The 21,955-nt window shown below is 38.6% G+C and overlaps 1 protein-coding gene across 1 annotated transcript; it reads left to right on the forward strand.

The window, feature by feature from the left end:
- The first annotated feature begins 15,990 nt into the window (after positions 1-15,990).
- Positions 15,991-20,038, forward strand: LOC115356989 (uncharacterized). Its single transcript, XM_030048305.1, has 4 exons — positions 15,991-16,219; positions 17,218-17,376; positions 18,722-18,817; positions 19,053-20,038. Exons 1-4 carry the CDS (start codon positions 16,076-16,078, stop codon positions 19,365-19,367), a joined length of 714 nt encoding a protein of 237 aa, XP_029904165.1. The 5' UTR covers positions 15,991-16,075; the 3' UTR covers positions 19,368-20,038.
- Positions 20,039-21,955: the final 1,917 nt, after the last annotated feature.

Genomic DNA, 21,955 nt, shown 5'->3' on the forward strand with positions numbered 1-21,955 from the left:
CTTAGCTAGCAGAGCTATCCAGGTATGCTAACTTCAGTCCGAATCATAATTTGATATCTTGTTGTTTTCGATGCATGCTACGGTAATGTTATTTATTAAATGTTGGGTCTGGAGTTTTGTCCGTTGCTGTCTGTAAACACAACATTCAAACTGGGCCCCTCCTCTGGGCTCAACTGTGTAGCCTCCTGCTCCAGACAGTAGCAGCGGCGGCGGTTGTCAGGACCGCGGAGGAAGTGGGGTGCAGTCCGTGTGCCGGTGCCCGGCCGTCGCCGACAACGTGAGTCTCCAGTTTTATGCTCTAACGGGCAAGAGGGCCGTTGTGGTGAGCTGGGAAGCGGGCGTTAGCAGCGGATGCTAACCGCTACCGCTAGCCGAAGTTAACATCGAGCTAGCTCACCACGGCGGCCCTCATACTTGTTACCAGTCGGGGCTTTGGTTGTCGGTGACGGCCAGGTGCAGTGTTAATTTCGTCAGACGAGACTAGACGAAATATATCCGTCAACAATGTTTTTTTTTTTTTTTCCATGACGAAGACGAGACTAAATGTGTGTGTGTGACTGAGGAGAACACACCCAGCGGCGCTGTCTGAAGCGTAGCGCGGCAAGAACAAAGTTAAAACCTGCTGCCAATCAATACACAGTCATTTCACATGTAAATCTATGTTTCAATAAATGTATTCCTGCCTGAAACACACTGAACAATAGAAGATAAACTTATTATTCCTGATTTGAGATATCGTAGCTGCATCTGGATCATTATGCATATCTACCTGCATTAAAAAAAAATTATAATAATAAATTAGATGGGATCTTTATTTGGCAACCTATAATCTCATACATCACATAGGCTATGTCAGCAATGTTTTTGGTTCACATCTATAGTTCATTAGCGTGGCATGGGATGACAGAAATTAAACGTAAATGTCCCCCAAACCGAAGAGGTGCCACTCTATTTTTACTGGCTAACAGCGGCACACTGGCTTAGCTTGTCTATTCAGAGAAACGGTATCACTTTGTCTTATTTTTTAATCTATGTTATCACATGCATACTACTGCTCATTCATTGGTAGCTGAATTGTTAGGTCTGTTTGATAAGTAATTTACATTTTTAAAATAATAATAGTAATTTAACATAGGCCTATTGTTAAACTATTGGAGTCAAGGCAGGAAAGCCCTACAGACCCATACCGACTGGCTGACTGCATGATTCGGGGGAGGCGCCTGGTGGTTCCAAAAAGATATATCCACATTTAAGGTTACACTATGACCAATGTTTTATTATTTAAAATGTGTGTTAGATTATACAGTGGAAATTACTCTGAACTCTACAATTAATTTTATTTCTGGCATTACTGCATGAATGATCTAAAATAGGCTTTTCATGACTTGAAATATCTTATTCTCTCTCTCTCTCTCTCTCTCTCTCTCTCTCTCTCTCTCTCTCTCTCTCTCCCCTCCAGAATTTCACTTGTAGCTCCAAGAAGACAGTAACTTCAATCTGCGACCTTTTGTCAGCCTTCTGAAGGTAGATATAAATATGTATACTGTATATACTGCTATTACAGAAAGCCAGTCTGACATGAAGTAATCTTATTCTCTCTCTCTCTCTCTCTCTCTCTCTCTCTCTCTCTCTTACTCTCTCAGACTCTTGAGCATGGCTGTAAAGAAGTCTGCAAAGCTGTTGGTTTTTCTGAGTCAAGACGACAAAAGAAAATTGTTGCTGCCAAATGGGATTCCAGAGTCTGTGGAGGAGCTTGTTGATGATGTGAGGAGAGCTTGTGGATTGAGTAGGAGCTTCAGGATCCAGTACCAGGACAAAGACTTTGGTGATACATTTGTAAATTTAACATCTACTGGAGAACTTCAGGATCTTGGCACCATCAAAGTAATCCCTTTGCCTGATGAAGACACAGCTCCTGCACAGACAGCTGTTCATGTCAGCCTCAGTAGTTATGACGCCTTTTCCATTTCTGGTGAAACTGATGACACGGTGATTCTCTCCACAACTTCTTCTAGTCCCTCTTTAAGGACCCAGCAGTGGCCCAAAGAGTTTCCCATTCCAAGCTTTTCATATGACACTGAAGTCCAGTTAGAGAGAGGAAATGCTGCCTTCAAGGCAAATGGAACAAGGTTGAAAGTCAGTCCTAGGATGAAGTCAGACATTCTGGAAAAGGTGTCTGATGAGATCTACAAGTATAAAGCTTACCCGAAAACCTCAGACTTCTGTGAGGTTTCAGAGGCACTGATCAAGAAGTACCCCTGCTTGGCAGAGCCAGGATCTTGGAATGGCTGCTATGGCTGGACACAGAGACTTAAAACCAGGATGGGAAACCTCCGTACCCAACTGAAGGGACTTGGATGCCACGAGCTTGATGTCAATGCTCTAAAGACCAAAGCTGCAGATGACGCCCATCCAGCAAAAAATGTCAAGCGACCTAAACGTGGTGAGGCCAACCATGTGCCGTCCTGTCCAGCTGGCGTGACAGCAGACAATCTTGAGATGGAGCGGCAGGTACTTTTGAAGGAGGTGAAGAAACGGAACAACGGGAGGATTATCCGAGAAAAAATGGCCAAGACATTTGCCCTTCGTAGACAAGAAATTGTGGAAAAACAGCCCAGGGTGGAAGAACTCCAGGAGCGATGGCCAGCAATGTTTCAAGAAGAAGAGGTATGAGTTGAATCACTGTCATAATCTGTTAATACTATATTTTTGTGAGTGTGTTGTACTCTTGTTTTGCTGTGAAACTATGTCCCTGAAAAAAAGAAATTTCAGCATTTACAGACATTAATAGACATTAGACACTGGAATAGGCTCACTGGTCACTCTTACTGAGCTTCTGTATTCCTGTGCTAGAATCTGACAGAATCTAGAATGTCATCTCTCAGCACTCCATCCAGTCCAGAGTCCAGTCAGTCAAATAACACTATATTTTCCTGATCTTTTTGTCCTTTGCCAATCATATTCCTTAACATGAAACGTGTTGTCTAATTTGTATATTTCAGATCAATGCTGAATTCCTACGGATCACAACGGTACCTCTACAACCACGATTCTTGGCCAGTTTGGATAAACAGAGCAGTCAGCTTCTTCAGGTCATTAGGAGAAAAGGTGGAGCTGTCGGTGAGAAAACCAGGGACGTCCTTAAACCTTTGGATCAGGTATGAAATGCATATGTATTCCATTTGATTTCCTCTTTTATCAGTTCAGTTCTGTCTGTCGGTGAGTTGAAAGCTGATACATTTATTATCTTTTGATATGTGTCTTTGTTGCTACAGAGTGTGGACTTGAACATCAGAAGAGAGTGCCTCCTGAAGTCCCTTGTGATATACCTGGGTCAAGATGTGAGCCACCTGATCAAAGAGTACCAGGTAAGTCAGCGAATCATGGCAATGCACTGAGATGAGGCTGATTTCTGTTAAATGTAACTGTTGGCCCTGGGCGTTTGATCAGACTAATCAATAACTATCCAGGAGAATAGTACCAAGGGTCTTTCCCTGTTCTTGTTATGTTTCTCTCAATTCAGTGTACTTTATTGGCATGCCAGTTTACAAACAGTATTGCCGAAGCATGTAACAAATGAATCATCAATGAACCAACATTCCAAAAAGTTATTCTCATGCCCCTCCATATATCGTGCTGATGTGCCTCCACTGTCCACTTCAGTGTGTCTGTGTTTGAGGAAAAATAAACCAGCAAAATATAATGTTAGCCATTAGAAACAGAGCTTGCACATTGATATATTCTTAATATTTGTCATCCAACTGTCCCCACTTCTCCCTCTCTTTCTCTAACCCTCTTTGATATTTAAAATTAAAATGTGATCACAGAAGTGCACTTATATATTATGGAGGTTATATACTACTTGCATGATTTATTGTCTGAGTGTCAATAATCTTAATCATTATTGAATTTTTTGAATGAATAATCCCCCTCCCCCTTCACCAGGGACAATAAACTAAACTAACTTAATTGTCTGATTTCAGGTTGTCCAAAAGGAAGAGGCGGAGACAGAACTCGAACATACCACCATGGCCATCTTTGTCCTCCGGGATGGTGATGCTCTCTCCCCTCCAGAGGACATTGGCCTTGTCATCGATGGTGTGGAGGTACTAAACGACTTGTCCTCAGTTGCATCGGCTTGTGCCATGCTATTTGGCCTGATTTATGCACTCAACTTGAGCTATCCAGTTGAACTCAAATATACCTTTGAGACCTTTCAAAAAATTGTCATGGATATTGAAAGTAGGCAAATGTCAAGAAGGGTTCAGAACCTCTGTGCTAAGCTGCAGGAGTGAGTATCGAGCTTACCTTGTGGGAAAATATGTGAACTAGCTAAAACTGTCACATTGTTAGTTATGAGCCTTGGTAATCATCACAGATGATTACTTGTTGCTGTTGCAAGAGAAAACATTGTTATTCAGGTTTGCCAGGTTCAGATTTTGTGTGAAATCATGGTGGCCATGTTTCTTGGTTTTAAAATGGACCATGTGTTTCTTGGGATTTAAATGGGACTAGTTTTATAAAGGAGACTAGACTTTTGCCTTGTTAGATGCTGATGCATTTTATATGGTGGTGGTTGGTGTCTGTAGGTAGGTGTGTTTGTGTGCGCGTGTGTGTGTGTGTGTGTGTGTGTGTGTGTGTGTGTGTGTGCGTGTGCGTGCTAAATGCATGCAGCCTAAATGCACTACCACCATTAAATGAATGGAGTGCCAGACCCAATTGTGAATTCAGCCTTACTGCCGCCAATTTTCACATCTGTTCTGAGGGATGAGTAACCTTTTGTTGGAGCTGTTTGTTGGGCTTTTGAAAGAGTGTTTAATTTTATATTTACATTTTATTTTTATACTTAAGTGTTACTTATTTTTATACAGTTTTTATATTTTATCTAAAGAATAGGCTACCTCACCTCAAAACCATTTTGAGCTGTTTGTTGTGCTTTTGAAAAACTGGAGCTGTTTGTTGGGCTTTTGAAAAGGTATTTATTTTTGTTTACATTATATTTTTTTCGAGTTTTTATATTTGTATCTAAAGAATAGCCTAGCTCACCTCAAAACCATTTGAAAAGGTTTGAATACCGTGATGTGAGAAATTTAATAAAAGAAATGTGAGAAATTGAACTGTGTCTTTCCATGATTTCATCCAGCTTGGAGGAAAGTAATTCAATTACTTGTGACAAGTCGACGCAATTTCATTAGTTTTTGTGAAAGTGAAAAAATACATTGTATTCATACAGCATTATTACTTTGTAGTTCTGTAAGATTTTGGCTCAAGTCAGGGTGAAAATATAACTTAATGCAAAGCATAAAAAAAAAATTGCTAGTAGAAATTATGATTTCATTGTATTTGAAAACTTTCATTGGTTTTAATTAATTTTTTGAATTAATTACTACATTATTTCCTTTGTTCAAACAATTTTTTTTAATTTGAGAAAAACTAAACTAACTTGCTGTAACAAGTTTAAATTATGAGTTCATTATATTTGAAAACTTTCATTGGTTTTAATTATTTTTTTTATTTGACATTACATTACACATTTGCTTTGTTCAAACTGATTTTTTTGATTTGAGAAAAACTAAAAAAATTAGATGTAACAAGTTGACGCAAATTTTTTACTTTGATCCAAAGTAACACTTTTTACAGTGTAGAAATCCACAGTGCTAACAGACACCTAGACATATTCATAACAAAGAGGAAAAATGAAACTTTGTCTCATAACCAACAACATATCATTAAAGATGAGTGGTGGGTGTGTTCATGTTGGGTGGTGGGAGCTGGTTGCAATTAAGCAGCTATTTGATTCTTGCAATATATTGTTTGGTGGAACCCATGCATTTAGAAAATGATGGGCAACCTAATGGACAGCCTGACCACTTCATTGTAAACTCAGTGGACCCTTGTGATTGGAGGTTAATAAGATCAGAAGCAGGACTGGGAGAGTTAATATTCTGTTAAAAATTATTTTGGGGGCATTTCTGCTTTGTTAGAGCCCCTGGGTTGACTCAGGAAAAATTGCTATAATAATATAATAATAATATAATATACTGTATATTATGTTACAGAGTACAGAATACATGCTCAGAAATGTAGTCTGTAACATATTCAGTAACATTATGCAAAGTCACTAACTTCATCTAAATATTACTTTTAGAATACTGTGTTTTTCATAATTTAATTTTTTTTCCCCTTTAAGCTCCTACCTCTCCCCTCAATTGGCTTTGCTTTTTGCCAGGTGGCCATTGTAAATTATAATTTGTTCTTGGTGACTTGCAGGGTTAAATAAAGGTTAAATAAAACTGAAATCAGTCAATCAATAAATAAATGAATAAATAAATGTTAGGGTGGCACGTTTCACAAACCAGTTGAATAAAGAAAAACTAATTTTCTTAATCTGTACTTTGGATTTTTTTCCCACATCTATTTCCAGATTACCTGCATCTTACTGTCACCATCAGACAAGACCTGAGCAGAGAGATGTAGTTACCTTTCTTTATTTCTAGTTTTATTTCTTTATTTCTTTATGTCTTTATTTCTAAAGCTAACTAGTGAAGCTATCTTAGGATAATGTGCCGCATCTCCATGAAAAGACAACTCACTTCAAGATGTTTTAGGAGGTTTGAGGTGGAGTCTTTTAATGATGTAAGAAGTTTCATTGCTGGCTGACACAATTTGCACTGTGCTGTTATGTTTTCTTGCTGAAAAATAAAATGTTCATGGTATTTCAAGGCTGTAAAAGCATCTCTTCCATGAGCCAATGTTTACTGCAGAACTGGTAGAAACCATGTATGTGCACGTAAACCAGTTTAACATGGATGTATATATAACATAACTAAACATCAAGTAATCTTCACAGTAAATCTGTTTTTTTTTTTTTTTTTTGTAAAGTAACTTTTATTTGATTATCTTATGTTATACTGTAACTGCAATGGATTACTGTTACTCATATATTTAAATACATAATTATGTTACATCTAACAAGATTATGTATGATCCCTGATCAAAAGCTGATCTACAGTCATTTCAGGCTGTTTTTGTGAGGCAACTTTCATTGTTTGTAATCCTGAAAACATTTTTCTTTTGTTTGGAAAGCCAGTGTTAAGAAAGCAATCCACCAAAACTGAAATGACTGTATTTTGACTGAGAGGTCAACCCACTCTGTTTCCCTGCTGCCAGAGGGAACACAGTTTTAACAAAACAAAACAAACAACTTTAAAACAGTCCATTAAATCACAAAGCATCAAAGTAGCTTACCAAAAGTATACTGCCTACAGTAATGCTTGGTCATGATTTCATTTCAAGTTATAGACAAGTAACCTTATAATTTCCTTATCTAAACTCCATGTCTTAATGAAACTATATCCCAAATTAAGGAAACTCCTTCCGTAATGGTTTGGAGTAAATATCGTCTGTAGCCACTGATCAGTCTTACTCATCTTTCTTGAGAGATTTTTGCTCGTTCTTCTTTACGTAACTCAGGCAGTTAAGTAAGGTTTGGGGGCTCTTTGACATGAAAAGCCCATGAAAAGCCCATGAAAAGCCCCATGTCCAATTGAGATGCCACAACATCTCAGTTAGATTTAGGTCAGGACTTTGATTTGGCCTATCGAAAACACTGAAGACCTTTTCTCTGAGTCATTCTTTGGTAGATTGGAATGGGAGGGAAATAGCATTTCTTTTAAACAGCAGGGGAGGCAGCTGGAGGAGCTTGAATCCTGTGCAGATTTTGGCAAAAACCATGGGAGAGGAGAAGAAAACATTTTGTACTGGAGAACAGTGCACCTAGCTCTACATCCAAGTGAGTGATAAAATTTGAAACTCAATAAATTGTCACAGTGGCAAAAAAAAAAAAAAAACAGGATCCCCAGGCTGGAAATTAACCAGAATTTTTCTTGAAGACAGCCAGCTCTGTTCTGTTGAGACTGAAGAGACCTATTCCTGGCTACCCTTGGATAAATATAGTCTCTGTCTATTCAGTGCTGCTCTTATTGTTGATGGGTGCACAATGACATTGGACGAACATGGGATGTAGATGTCTACATGTCCACTTACTATTAAGGTAAATGCCTTCCATCTGTGTCTTATTCCCATGGCTGACTGTAGTAGTTGTAGTACAGTGTTTTACTTGTTTAAATAATCAAAAAAAAATGTACCAGTACTCAGTGTTAAATACCCCCCCACTGGTTGGCGCTCCAACTACAACAACACAGTGTAGTGTGCACTGTAGTGTGGCACTGTAGCCAACAGTTCAAGAGAGGCCGGTCTGTGAGACACGAAGAAGTCAGTTTGTCTCAATGTTAATATCAGCCATTGTAGTCTATAGAAGTTCAGTATTTCAGCTTTAATTTAGTCTGCCGGTGTGAAACTGGCACAGGCCTACTTCCTGATTATGGACGCTGTCTGTGGTCTCTTTATGTCCACAGATGAGTATGTCTATTTAAGTGTGTGGGTTGTTCATAGCGTGTGTGTGTGTGTGTGTGTGTGTGTGTGTGTGTGTGTGTGTGTGTGTGTGTGTGTGTGTCTTTATGTCCTGAAGCTTACGGCATGGCTCAGCTGCCTTGATGCAGGATCCTCTCTGCCTTTGGCTCAACCAAGGTTTCTTCCATTCTCTTTCTTAATACATTTTTTCCCTTTTTTCTTGCATGTTGTGAGAGTCTAAATCTGGTTGTAAGCTTGGCCATGCAGTATAGAAAGGTCTGGTTTGTCCTTGCTGTTGTGTGCAGTACTGACTTTTTTCATCACTTTGTTCTGACTCATTTTCAGCTAGTTATTTGTAGGTTGGCTCATTATTTGCAGAGGCCTTTGAAAAATGTTTGTGATGAAGGGCTGTATAAATAAATGAACTTGAATGCGCACAGTTACACAATAGCTCAAGTAGTTAAGCTGCATGTCAACTCAGTGTGGGTTCCTGTTCAAAAGACTGATTACAGCTAGACAGTCATGTTTAACTCTGACTGATAGAGATGTAAAAGTAGTGTATCAAAGACGATTTTACCAACACTGACTGTAATTCACCATTTTCCAGATCCATGTCCTGCTGTGGCACAAAGTAACTGAACATTTTAAATAAGTCAAAGGACTAAATTAAACAAATTCACTTTTAAAGGATTGTATAAGGATTGTGTATAATTTTAATTCCACCCTTTAGACTCGGGCAGTGGGGCTTTGTGTTCTTCATTTCAGACTGTTTTCCAGCACTCTGCTGGGCCAGGAAGCCCCTTCATTCATTGCTGCCATCCAAACCTCTTTTTCATTGGCTCTCAGCCCACTCTAGCCCCACTACCACTAATTCCATCACTGCCATCTTCTGCTTGGCAGCAGGTGGCGAGGCACTCTGGGATACCACTGCACCACCTTTTCCCTTTTTTCACATCCTCCAATCTTCCATTTGTTAAGCTGGCACAATGCAGCAGCCCTGGATGTGGGCCAGAGCACTTAACCTATCCCCCCACCTTCTGCCACCCAGCCCATGCCCTCTTCACCAATCACGCTTACCCATCCCACACACCTTCACTCCCACCAGCTCCCAGTTCAACCTGATCTCACAGAAATCCGTGAAATGAGCACGACCTCTTAACAACGCATTGCGTGCTCCTGGCACGTAACCTGTTATAATTACGTGTGGCCACCACAAAAACAGTGTCCACTGAAAGTCAATTAGGATCCGTGTCGTGTGGTCACCACGCAAACAGCATCCACTGAAAGTCAATTTCATGTGGGTGGCAGTTCATAGATCCCGGAAGTTCAAATTTAATCAAAATAAAATAATAAAATAAAAAATAAAAAATCGCCAGTTTTCTAGACTACCATATTGACCGGCATAAAAGACGACCCTGATTTTAAGATGACCCCTCTTTTTCAACACCATTTTTTGGAAAAATAGGCTACACTGTAAAAACGAGAACTAGTAATTGTTGATATCAAAAAAGTTTTCAAATTAATACAACTCAGAAATCAAGCTGTGACATTTGCAATTGACAAAAACTTGTCTGCCCAGCAAACTTCTCCCTATCGTTGCCCTAATGGATATCTTCCAATCAGCCTCACAAGGATTTTGCAATTCCAATTATGGCAGACACATGTTTCAACAGTGCGCATGCGCGTTGCAGTCTTCCACGGGGTTTCTGTGTAAGAGCAGTGTGCGCAGGGACTCCAGGTGTGGCCGGCAACGCGACCGTGTGGCAGAAGTTGGATGACAAATTAACGTGTCGACCACCGAAGTTCGCCTAAAGCAGGTAATGTAACAGTTAAGTGTCCCCAACCCTCTGCCACAGACACACATTTTTGTTCAAGCACACAGAGCGTTCAGAATGCGTTTTATGAGTAAGTTTGTTGGGCAGTGTGTGAGTAAGTTTGTTAAACCCTTACTGTTACTGCGGCCCGCCTCCGGGTCCGCTTACTGCTTTTCGGAATCTGTAGCATGTCCAGTTTTAAAGTCAAAGTGAAGATATTGGTATCTTATGAAACTAACAAGTTAAGGAATCGATTGGTATCAAGTATTTCGTGCGAGGTTGACGGTAAGCGGGCTAAATATCGTTCCAAATTTCGGCTAATTTTGGCGAAGGAAAAAAACTAGCATGTTTAGCTACTAGCATGTAGCTTTTCATGTTTTCAATCAGTGTAAAGTTATTACAGCTGTCCCTCGCTATAACGCGGTTCACCTTTCGTGGTCTCGCAGTTTCGCGGATTTTTTTTAGTGCAATTTTGCATGCTTTTTTTTTTTACTGGACTTATTTTTCTACGAAGGTTTGAACTTTGAGAGTGTTTAAACAAGAGAGAAAAGTAAGTAAATGTTAATGCCTGTCTGAGAAAAGTGTATAAAGTGTGTAGTGAGGGGTTTTACAGCCTTAAAACATCTAGAATAATTGTAAAAAATAAAGCTGACTACTTCTTGGATTTCGCCTATTGTGGGTTATTTTTAGAACGTAACTCCCGCGATAAACGAGGGACCACTGTATCCGCATTTTCACACACACACACACACACACACACACACACACACACACACACACACACACACACACACACACGGTTAGATTTGAACTGTTTGCACAGTGTGTGAGTTGTTAGATATGGCACTACCTGAATCACTTCTACCATAGTCACACTGTGAGAAAAGGGAATGCTGTTATAAATGTACATAGTTTGCCTTTTAAAATACCTTGTAAAATAGTAGAGACACTGGTAGCAGTATTAGGTGTGTCTGTAGGCTATACAATAATGTTAGTGCAGTCTTGAACAGATCCTCCATATTGTAACCACTTTTTGAGCTCCACAATAACATTTGAAACTCCCTTTACTCAAAACTACAGTGCAATAATCTCAAGCTAGCAGTTTACTGCCAAATTTTCAGTTGGCCATTTTGCATGCCCTCCTCCCCTTGTATAATAGATTAAAACTGGCCATTGTTAAATTCAGGCATGAAGCATTGATTGGGGAGGTTATGGTTTCACAGGGATGTGTCACACTGGTGAAATAGAGCTGTCTCGTGTCAGTTATTATATGTTTACAAATTAAAAGGCTGCAGCTAAAATGTCTTTAGTAAAACTGAATATGTTCCATATGTTTCTCTTGTGTTTCAGGGGTGGATTGCATGCAGTGCAAATTTTGCAAATTCGCAAGCTCCAGTCAAGAGGTTCTTCTAAAACATTGTCGCCTTCGTCACGGAAAAGGTGCAAACTGGCCTTGTATTCATACAGACTGTATATGTGTTTTTAAAACACCTGGTGCGTTACGATCACACCTCTCAAGATCCCACAAAACTTCAGGAATCTATGAAAATTCATCATTTCGATGTGAACTGTGTGATTTTCAAGACATTTGCAGTGAAAAAACTTTTTGGAATCATCTTGGACATCATTTAAGGAATCGAGAAACTGTACAATGTCCAATTCTAAGGTGCAACTTTAAAACAAACGCTCGCCCAACCTTCAGTTCTCACAGAAGTCGAAACCATAAAAATTGTACCCTTAAGGATTTCCGAACTATAGTAAGAGCTGATACTGAACAAGAGCTAGATGATGGTGAACAATCTCAAAGTGAAGGTGGGCCATCATCACAGAATATTGTGAGACCAGACGAGGTTGAAGAGATTGTAGAAGATGTGAATAGTGAGACACTTGAGCACAAATTGGCTTCTCTCTTTCTATATATGCAAACAGTGTTGCATGTTTCTAGAGGTGCAACACAAAAGATTATAGAGGATTTGCATAACCTGCTGTCTTTTTCTAACCTTCAGACTCTTAACAGTGTCAAAGAGATTCTTTTGAAACATAAAATTGACATAAATGACTCTGTTTTGCAAGAAATTTCTAATGCTGTAGTTCAGACTAATCCACTCCTTTTAACAACATCAGAGAAAGGTTCCCTATCTACAGATCACAGGAGGAATTTATATTTCAAGGAACACTTTTCTGTCATAGAACCTATAGAATATCTTTATAACACAGCCCATAAAAATGCTTTTGTTTACATACCTGTCATTGAGGTGCTTGAGACTTTACTAGGAAGGACAGATTTTTTGGACCAAATTGTATTTGATCAAGAATCTTTATCTGGACACTTTAAGTCTTTTCAAGATGGCAAGTATTACAAGGACAACAAGCTACTGGGACAGGAAAACATATGTTTAAGTCTGGCATTATATATTGATGATTTTGAAGTTTGTAACCCTCTGGGCACCTCTAGAAAACTTCATAAGATAACTGCAGTATATTGGGTTGTTCTAAATTTACCAGCCAAGTTCAGATCGAGTCTCACTTCAATTCATCTAGCTCTCCTGGGTAAAAGTGTGGATGTCCAGCAATACGGTTATGAGAAATTTCTTGAGCCATTGATTAAAGATATAAGGTGTCTAGAACAAGAGGGAATTTTTGTTGAAGTTGTTGGTCAGTCTGTTAAGGGAACCATATATTGTGTGTGTGCAGATAACCTTGCAGCACATGGTCTTGCAGGCTTTTATGAAAGTTTTATTGTTGACAAGTTCTGTCGGTTTTGTATGATAAGTCGAGACCAAATTGCAACCACTGAAGTTCATGATTTCCAATTGAGAGGTGTTGATCAACACGACGCTTTCTTGGAAGAGCTTAAGCAGAATCACAGTCTTCAAAGCACTTACGGGGTAAAAAGGGAATGTGTATTGAGTAAACATCTACTGTTCTTTCATCCAGTAACTGGATTTCCTCCTGATGTTTTACATGATCTTTTTGAAGGGGTCATTCCTGTAGAATTGTCCTTGTGTTTGAAAAATCTGATCTCAAAAGCTTTCATAACATTTGATGCATTAAACAACTGCATAAAGTCATTTCCGTACAGGTATTCAGACAAAGTAAACAAACCACAAAAAATTCCGAAAGCAAGCTTTGAAAAGGGAACTGTTGGGGGGAATGGACATGAAAATTGGACACTGCTGCGCTTACTTCCTTTTATTATTGGATCTAAGATACCAGAGCAGGAGCCTGCATGGGAGATATTAATGGACCTTAAGGAAATTGTTGACATTGTTGTGTCAAACAGACTCTCAGAGGAAACACTGTCTTATTTATCTTGTAAACTCCTGGATCATCGCAAGTTGCTCACCAGTACCTTTGCAGACTTCAAATTGAGGCCGAAGCACCACTTCATTGACCACTACCCCCATCTCATTCGCTGCTATGGGCCTTTAGTTGAATTATGGACAATGAGATTCGAAGCTAAGCATAGCTTCTTCAAAAAGGTGGTCCATGACACTCACAATTGGAAAAATGTGCTCCTCACTCTTTCCTCAAAACACCAGCAAATGATGGCATACCATTTGGACAGTCAGGATCTTTTCAAGCCAAAACTGTACATTGAAAAGGTGAAAGTAGTCAGGGTTTCACAATTGGATCCCTCACTAAAGTGTGAAATACAAAAGAAGTACCCACATCTGGACAGTGTGTCTCTGTCTAAAACGATTTACCTGCATGGAACGCAGTATGCAGAGGGCATGATTTTATCTGCTGGACAGTGCAGTGGCCTCCCACAATTCCATAAGATTATGACCATTCTTGTCAGCGCAGAGGAAGTGACATTCATTTGTAAAAGACTATCTTCTTGGTACATTGAACATTTCAGGTCTTACGAGCTTGTTGAACCCTACCGTGCAGAAATTGTACTCCTGGATCCAGATGTGCTGACAGACTACCACCCTCTAGCAGCATACACAATTGGTGGAAAGGTGATGGTGACCACAAGGACATTCATTCTCCATTAAAGCAACTCAGAATGGTATGTTGTCTTGTGCCAGCTGTTACACTAAAATTTGAGAATCTTATTTAATTTGAACATTTCTATAAAATTGAAAGTATTATAGTGGTGCTGAAATAGTTACTTGATTATTTGCTTGAGTAAAAAAAAATCAAGTAAAAATAACATTTGCTTATTGTTTCACTAAGATGCTAACTAAGATGCTGTTTTTTGTTTGTTATTATAAAATTAATACTTTGGCTGCTTCTCAGACTCAGAGAAAGTTCATACTGGATCCAGAGGCGCTCCAAAGCACTGCCTGCTTCCAGAGCACCAGTTTCAGCATCTAGTCTATTTTCTCTGCTCGGCGTGAGCAAATTTCACAAGAAAACAAATTGAAAATCCATTGTAAATGGCAAAATATGCCCATGTTAACAGTTCTTCTGATTTTCCTGCCCCTCTTTGGCTGTTTTCATGGCCTTTCATTTCCCCTGATTTTTTTGCACATTTGGATGAAATTTCTGAATGTGCCTATCCACTATTTGTTAGAAATCTGGTCTGAATGGTCAACAAAACACATTAGAAAATGCAATCTGCATGGTTTCATTATTGGCAGGTCTGTCTTCCAGTTATGCCCGTCTCCACAGTCATAGGCAAAACAGCATAATTTCTAGAGCAATAGTAACTGAAATAATGCTGATAACACGGTCCAGCCATAAGAACCATACGTACTTGACCATTCAAATTATGTACATGAGCCACCTTTGTGATGCATGTGCATGAATTTTCACTTCGCAGTCCCTCTGTGTCCTATCTGAACCTGGCATAAGGAAGCAACTTGAAGACTTGACTTTGCATTCTGATAACATGAGACTTTTGGCTTTATTTTTCACACTTTGAAAGTAAATTATTAACTAATCAAGAATAATCAGTAGCTAAATCTGAAAAAGCTGTCATGTGCAGCCATTGTCGGTGTCAAATGTTTTCTAACCCCCCACTCCTTCTCCCCTCTCTCTCTTTTCAGCCTTTGTTACTTCGAGTAGTTCTGTCCTCAAGAGAAGCCCGGAGAGTCCAGCTTCCTGAAGCACCAGAGTCTGTCAACCAACTGATTGATGTACTTAAAGAGAGACTCAATGTTGAAGGTGATTTCTCACTACAGTTTGAGGATCCTCAGTTTGGAAATGCACTATGCAACTTGACAGAAATGTCTGAATTACCAGATGAACGTGCAGTGCTGCATATTATGTGGGATGATTCTGTTCTACTTAACCAATCCAGTGACCATTCCATTTGTTCAGTCTCCTCTCTGGATACTGCCAGTGTTCACTCTGGAGATTTCAGATCTAGCTATACTGATTCAATGCAGCACAACTTAAGGAATGTTGCCCAGTGGCCCATTCCTTTTCCTATCCCCAAGTTCTCATATGATATTGAACTGAAATTGCGTAAGGGCAATGAGACATATGAAAAGTCAAAGAAGGGCCTTGATGTGACAAGAGACATTAAAATGGAAATTTTGGATAAAATTGCACAGGCAATTTTTGAAATCAAAAGCTACCCTGAGAAAGATGAACTTGAATCAGTTGCCTCTTCGCTGGTTCTCAAGTATCCCTGCCTGAAGGAGCCAGGTAGCATCACAGGCTATGATGGATGGAAAACAAGTATCAAGTACAAGCTTGGAAACTACAGGTCAAAGCTGCGTCAGGCAGGCTGTGTTGAGGTGGATGTAAACAGAAAAAGAAAAGGGGAAGATGAGGATGATGGTCCGTTCACCTTGAAAAAGCCCAAACGTGGAGAGGTCAATCATGTCCCAGATTATCCACAACACCATGATGATTCTACTCTTGAAGAGGAAAGAGTTGCTCTAGTTGATGAAATGAAGAAGAAGAAAAAGGACACGACATTGATACGGCACAAGATGGAGCTGACATTTTCCCTTAGGCGGAGAGAGGTAGTAGAGAAGCAGCCTATGGTGTCAGAGGTCCAGGAGAGATGGCCTGCACTGTTTTCCAAGGAGGAGGTAAGGCTGTCTTCATTTATGTAGTAACTGTCTTATTCATATGTTCATTGCAGTGTGGGCAGGAGTGATTATACTACATTGACTATGATTGGAAAAAATAGAGGATCTGCTGTCAGAGGTGGACTGAAATACACCACTAAATCGCCCATCCCAAAATTTGTAATACCAGTGTTTTGCCTGTTTGTTATTTTTGTTTTTAATATCCGGCCAGGAAGTATGTCATTTACTGCAACTGTCAAACAATTGATATGTCATGATCTGATTTTTATTGAATTATCAGTTCTCAAGATTAGGGCTATCACGGTGAAGGAATTCCCTCTGTGGTGATTCCGTGCGGCTAAATAACGCGGTAAGCGGTATAATTGCACCACACATAAGGTCAATATGCTGGAACACCAGCATATAAAATATGCTGGAACACCAGCATATTGACCTTATGTGTATTTTCATTTCAATTTCTCGACGTCATCCGCGATCAAGCAATTAGTAGACAACCTCCCCTCGTTCCTGTCCCACACACGTGCCTCTGCAGGAGGAGAGAGAGGGAGAGCCGTTATCTGGTATTAAGTCAAAAGATGAGGACATTTTCTGAGCAGGTAAAGCCACAGTGAACACACCTGGCTGGTGAAGATGTCATTCAGTACCACGCTGGTTTTGATCGTTTAGATGCTTCACCATTAACAATTAACAACATGCTTCTTCCTCCACGAGCGGCTCATCTGGGTTATGCCAGCGTCACGCTGTCATCCTGGGAAACACTGACTGCACTCAGGTGGTTCCCGCATCAAACAGTCTTGTTGTGCATCTCATGAAAATACACATCAGCCACCACCATTGAGTGCAAAGCTTTTTGGAATAGGTTTTGCTGTTGGTAACATGGCCAGGCATTTAAGATGGCACAGACTTTAAACAAGACAGCTATCCAGGAATTTTGTATATAGCAAAACCCTTACATTGTGGTTACAGTCAAATTACATTGTTCTGTTGGTTGTGTTCAGATATGTGAAGAATTTCATCGGATCACCAGCAAAGACCTCCTGGGCACTCTGAGGGCATCCCTTGACACTTATGTGCCTCGCCTGCTGAGACTGTACCGTGCTAGGAAGGGAGCTTTTGGTCAGAAGATGGAAGACCTGCTGGATACACTTGATGAACAGGTGAGTGACATTCTATTGTTAATGTGGCACTAGTTAAAAAAAGTTAAAAGCATACAAACATTGAGGGAAAATGGTTTTTCCTCACTTAGACTTCTAAACCTTTAGCACTTGATATTTTCAGCAGCATCTGGAGCAGTGTCCACCAAAGCCTTTTTTGCTAGATGAAAATATGAACTGATCCTTCGCCTGGCATTTTGATGATAGCATGAATATGATTTCTGACTACAGAGACACAGAGGGTGTCTGCAGGTCCCTAAAAAGTCTTTGTGTCTAAAATTCAATTTTATAAATATTGGATCATAAAAGTAATCAAGTAGTTTTAAATTTTAATTTGTGGTCTTAATTTCCACATAAACATTGGTCTAATTTCATTTATCCATCTTTTTATTTGTCTTTGTAAAAATAGTCAAGCTCTTCTGCATCAAAGTCAACCTTTCTGATATTACAAAACTCTAAACCTACCAATCAATTAAACCTATCAATTAATAATGTATAAATAGATATAGTATATGAAACACCCAGTGTGTCTCAAGGTCTAGTCAATGTCATAGGAAAAAAGCAACAAAATAGAAAAAGTCAGCTGTCAAATTCAATCTCAACAGTAAATAGCAGCATTGTCATAAACATAATTGAAGTTATCACATACCAATTGGGTTTTAGAGTCAAAATATCACAAATGATTCACCACAGTATTAACTAATTTGGTAACACTTTATTTGAAGGGGTGTGCATAAGACTGACATGACACTGTCATAACCATGGCATGACACCTGTCATGACTATGAATTAGGCTTTGAGTGTTTATGAATGTTGTCATTAAGTGTCATTCGGTCAGTTATAACATTTTTTTTATGCAAAGGTAGAGCGAATCTGACAAAGCTGATGAGAAACGCGTTATTGACTCCCTTTTAAACATGTATCTTCTAATAAAAATACTGCCAAGAGTATCCTGTAGAAGGAAATCCAAGAAAATCTTTATAGTTACCTGTCCCAGTTGCTATGTGGAAGAAAGTAATGGCTAGATTTATTACACGCTATCTAACTAACCTAAAGGAAGCCATTTCTGCCTAAAACTGACTTCTGCACTAGGCCAAATGTGTAGTACTTACCATGATGTGCTCAGCTATGCTTATTTGTAAATTTTAAAAAAGGAAATTTGTTTAAAAAATAGTCTTAAATTTTATTACAATTTATCTTAAAAAGGTAGTAAAAAGGATTACATTTCATACTGACACCTGTAGACACCCTGTACCAAAGATTTGATTTTACATTTTGTATAACTTTGTGGCACTATGGCATTTTACTAATTGATGGGCTTGTGTGTTTTCCCCTGAATACTCTTTAGACATCGAACATTGTGTTTCACCGACAGACAGCAGCACTGAGAGGCCTGCCCATTTTTGTCCGGGATGACACAACTGAGTTTTTCCTGCAGTGTTTGGTAAGAAAATATTAACTATAGGAAATAGACTTAAAAAATGCAAGTAATATTGCTTGATGTAGCTTTTACATTTAAAGTATCGTTTCATAACTGATGCTAATCATTTTGTGCATAATACATTTTGTGAGATGTTTTAAGAATGAGTTCACTGACAATGGGAAAAAAATGCACAAAAAATTTATTTGGTCTTTTAGTTTTCCTCAACACTCAATCATGTATCTGTTACTTTCCTCAGGACACTGAACCTGAAGAGAGAGTGCTCAGAGGTGTGTCTGTTGCCATCCTCACCATCATTGAAGACGATGATGCCACCATATCATCACCAAATGTGCGAGACCTGGCTGTTGTGTTGGAAGGGGCCATCATCCTGCATGACCTACCAGATCTCGGTACTGCCTTTGCATACCTCTTTGGCCTTCTGTACGCCATGAACATTGACTATCCAAAGAAGATGAGGTATACCTTCGAAGCAATTCAGAGTATCTTTTTTGAGCTTGGCTCTCGATGCTCGCAGCGCACAAGGTCTCTGAAAACAAAGCTTTTGCTGTGAATGTTGATAGGGGAGCTAGACATGACTAACCGTGTTTCACCTGTTCTAGTGCATTATGGTTAAGGCTCATGTAAAACTTCAAGGCCAGTAATTTTAACATTTAAGTCCCCTTTGGCTCTGAAATAGAGTGACAAAAATCTGTGAAACTCTAGTGTCAGTTGGACGTTCTTAAGAGGTGCATATTGAGTGTTTTAACTATTCAAGTTCATCGTTTATCCTCAACTACAACTTCAGTGTATACATGCTTGCAGACAGTAATTTTAAGAATTTTAGTCCTGTTTGCCTGTGAAAAAGTTGGAATTGTGAAAGGCCAGTTCAGAAGATGCACTGGATTTTTATTTTTTGTTATGTTATTTATTTTTTGTAGTATGTTATGACACATTTTGCTATAACATGTTAAGTTTTATTTGTTTTCACAAGATTTGTGGAAATTCATTGTTACTAAAACCTCAGTGCATTTACAACTGTAAACTGGTCAAGTTTATTATGGTTAGTGCTAACCTAACATTTCAGTGTATGGGTACACTTGCATAGCCGTTTTCAGAATCTATGTCTTTGCTTTTGAAAAAAAGAAATTTGTGGCATTTGTGTCATATTTCACAGGCGGCTCTGAGTGTTGATTTTACTTGTCATGTTTCTCAAGAGGAATAAACCGCTAACTGTTCAGCTAACTCTCAGTTGTGTGTTCTTTTACTATATTTATTTCTAATTATTTATTCACTAATTTCTTGAGCATTCTTTAAATACAATTACAGCAACATAAATGTTCCTTGATTTACAAAGAAAGTTTTAACTCTCTGAGGCAAGAATTCTATGTTTATTCAACAAGAAAATCTGTGTTTGTTGAAGATAGAAATACATGGCATTGAAGCAAGTATTTCATAGTTAGCTTCACAAGAATATCGGTGTTTGTTGAAGGTAGAAATACATGGCATTGAAGCAAGTATTTCATAGTTAGCTTCACAAGAATATCGGTGTTTGTTGAAGGTAGAAATACATGGCATTGAAGCAAGTATTTCATAGTTAGCTTCACAAGAATATCGGTGTTTGTTGAAGGTAGAAATACATGGCATTGAAGCAAGTATTTCATAGTTACCTTCACAAGAATATCGGTGTTTGTTGAAGGTAGAAATACATGGCATTGAAGCAAGTATTTCGTAGTTAGCCTCACAAGAATATCATAATTAAGTGAACAAGAAGATTGAAGTTGGCAGAACTCTTGTCTAAACTTGTAAACATTAGTAATGTCAGCAACAGTAGTAAATTGTTGAGAAAACTCAAAAATCTCTTGCATCATGTTGCCTTGATAATTTGAGTTTTCTCAGGGTATTTTTTTTTACAGTGTACTTTTTATATGGACAAAATCTTGTTTGAATAAAAAAGCCACCGGTCAGCATCAGGCGGGTCGGCCGCGGCACCGGCTGGTACCGCAAGCCAGTAATTTCGCCTAGGGCGGCAACATAGGCAGAACCGCCACTGTATAGTTTATAATGTCAGACCTTATATTTATATATTTATACTTATACTTATATTTATACTTATTTCTTAATAACTTAATAACTAAAAGGTCTTAACAGCTTTTTTTTTTTCAACATTGAATAAAACGGTGCTATATTGTTAAGATTCATCAATAAAGTGCATGAAAGTTTTCTTGAATTTTGACCATTTTTTTTATCAATTTCATATTTTTCTAGTCCACAAAAATCACATTTTAAGCCATTTTGAAATCAATGAATGAAATTTTATTTTAATCTGAAAAACACCGGCGTTACCAAGGCAACGCAACAAAATCTAATAAAGTGTATGAAAGTTGATAATATGCTGATATGTTTCGCCATTGAACACAACCATTTCAGTCAGTGAAACAGAGCGGGTGGAAAAAACGCGGAAACACGTCAAAATAGCACTAAAGATTTATATATATTTTTTATTTTTCATAACACATCTTTATTCATGATATAAACATAGGCTACATGTTAAAGGTTATACTTTTGGTTTTGAAAAACTACTGTATGTTTGTTTTTTAAAACTAATTTCACAACGTTTATCCTAACCCGGAAGAGGCGTACCAGAACTACAATCTGTGCAGAGTTGCAACACACAGAGGTGTCCTGTGCCATAGGTTTTGTAGTAGGTTTTGTAATATGTTATGTCTATTATGTAATGTTGTGATCACTAATTTTTCAATCTTCATTATAGTTTTTGGGAGTGGGAAGAACGCCTGAATGGTCAGATTTTATTTTATTTTTTTCTTAAGATAGTGAAATCATGTTTTTTCCATGTTTTGACACTAGTCAGTGGCGCCCCCTAGTGGTTTGCTATCGGGCATGATAGTAGAGGTCAAGAGCTTTCCAAAAATGTTGACCCCATGTCTGTGCCATTTGTTGTTGCTGCACTGTAAGCCTTTAATTTTTGTGGACTAGAAAAATATGAAATTGATAAAAAATGGTCAAAATTCAAGAAAACTTTCATGCACTTTATTAATGAATTTTAACAATATAGCACCATTTTATTCAATGTTGAAAACAAAAAAGCTGTTAAGACCTTTTAGTTATTAAGAAAATATGATAAGCTCAATGTAACATAAG

Source organism: Myripristis murdjan, chromosome 3 (assembly GCF_902150065.1).
Source record: "Myripristis murdjan chromosome 3, fMyrMur1.1, whole genome shotgun sequence".
Lineage (NCBI taxonomy): Eukaryota > Metazoa > Chordata > Actinopteri > Holocentriformes > Holocentridae > Myripristis > Myripristis murdjan.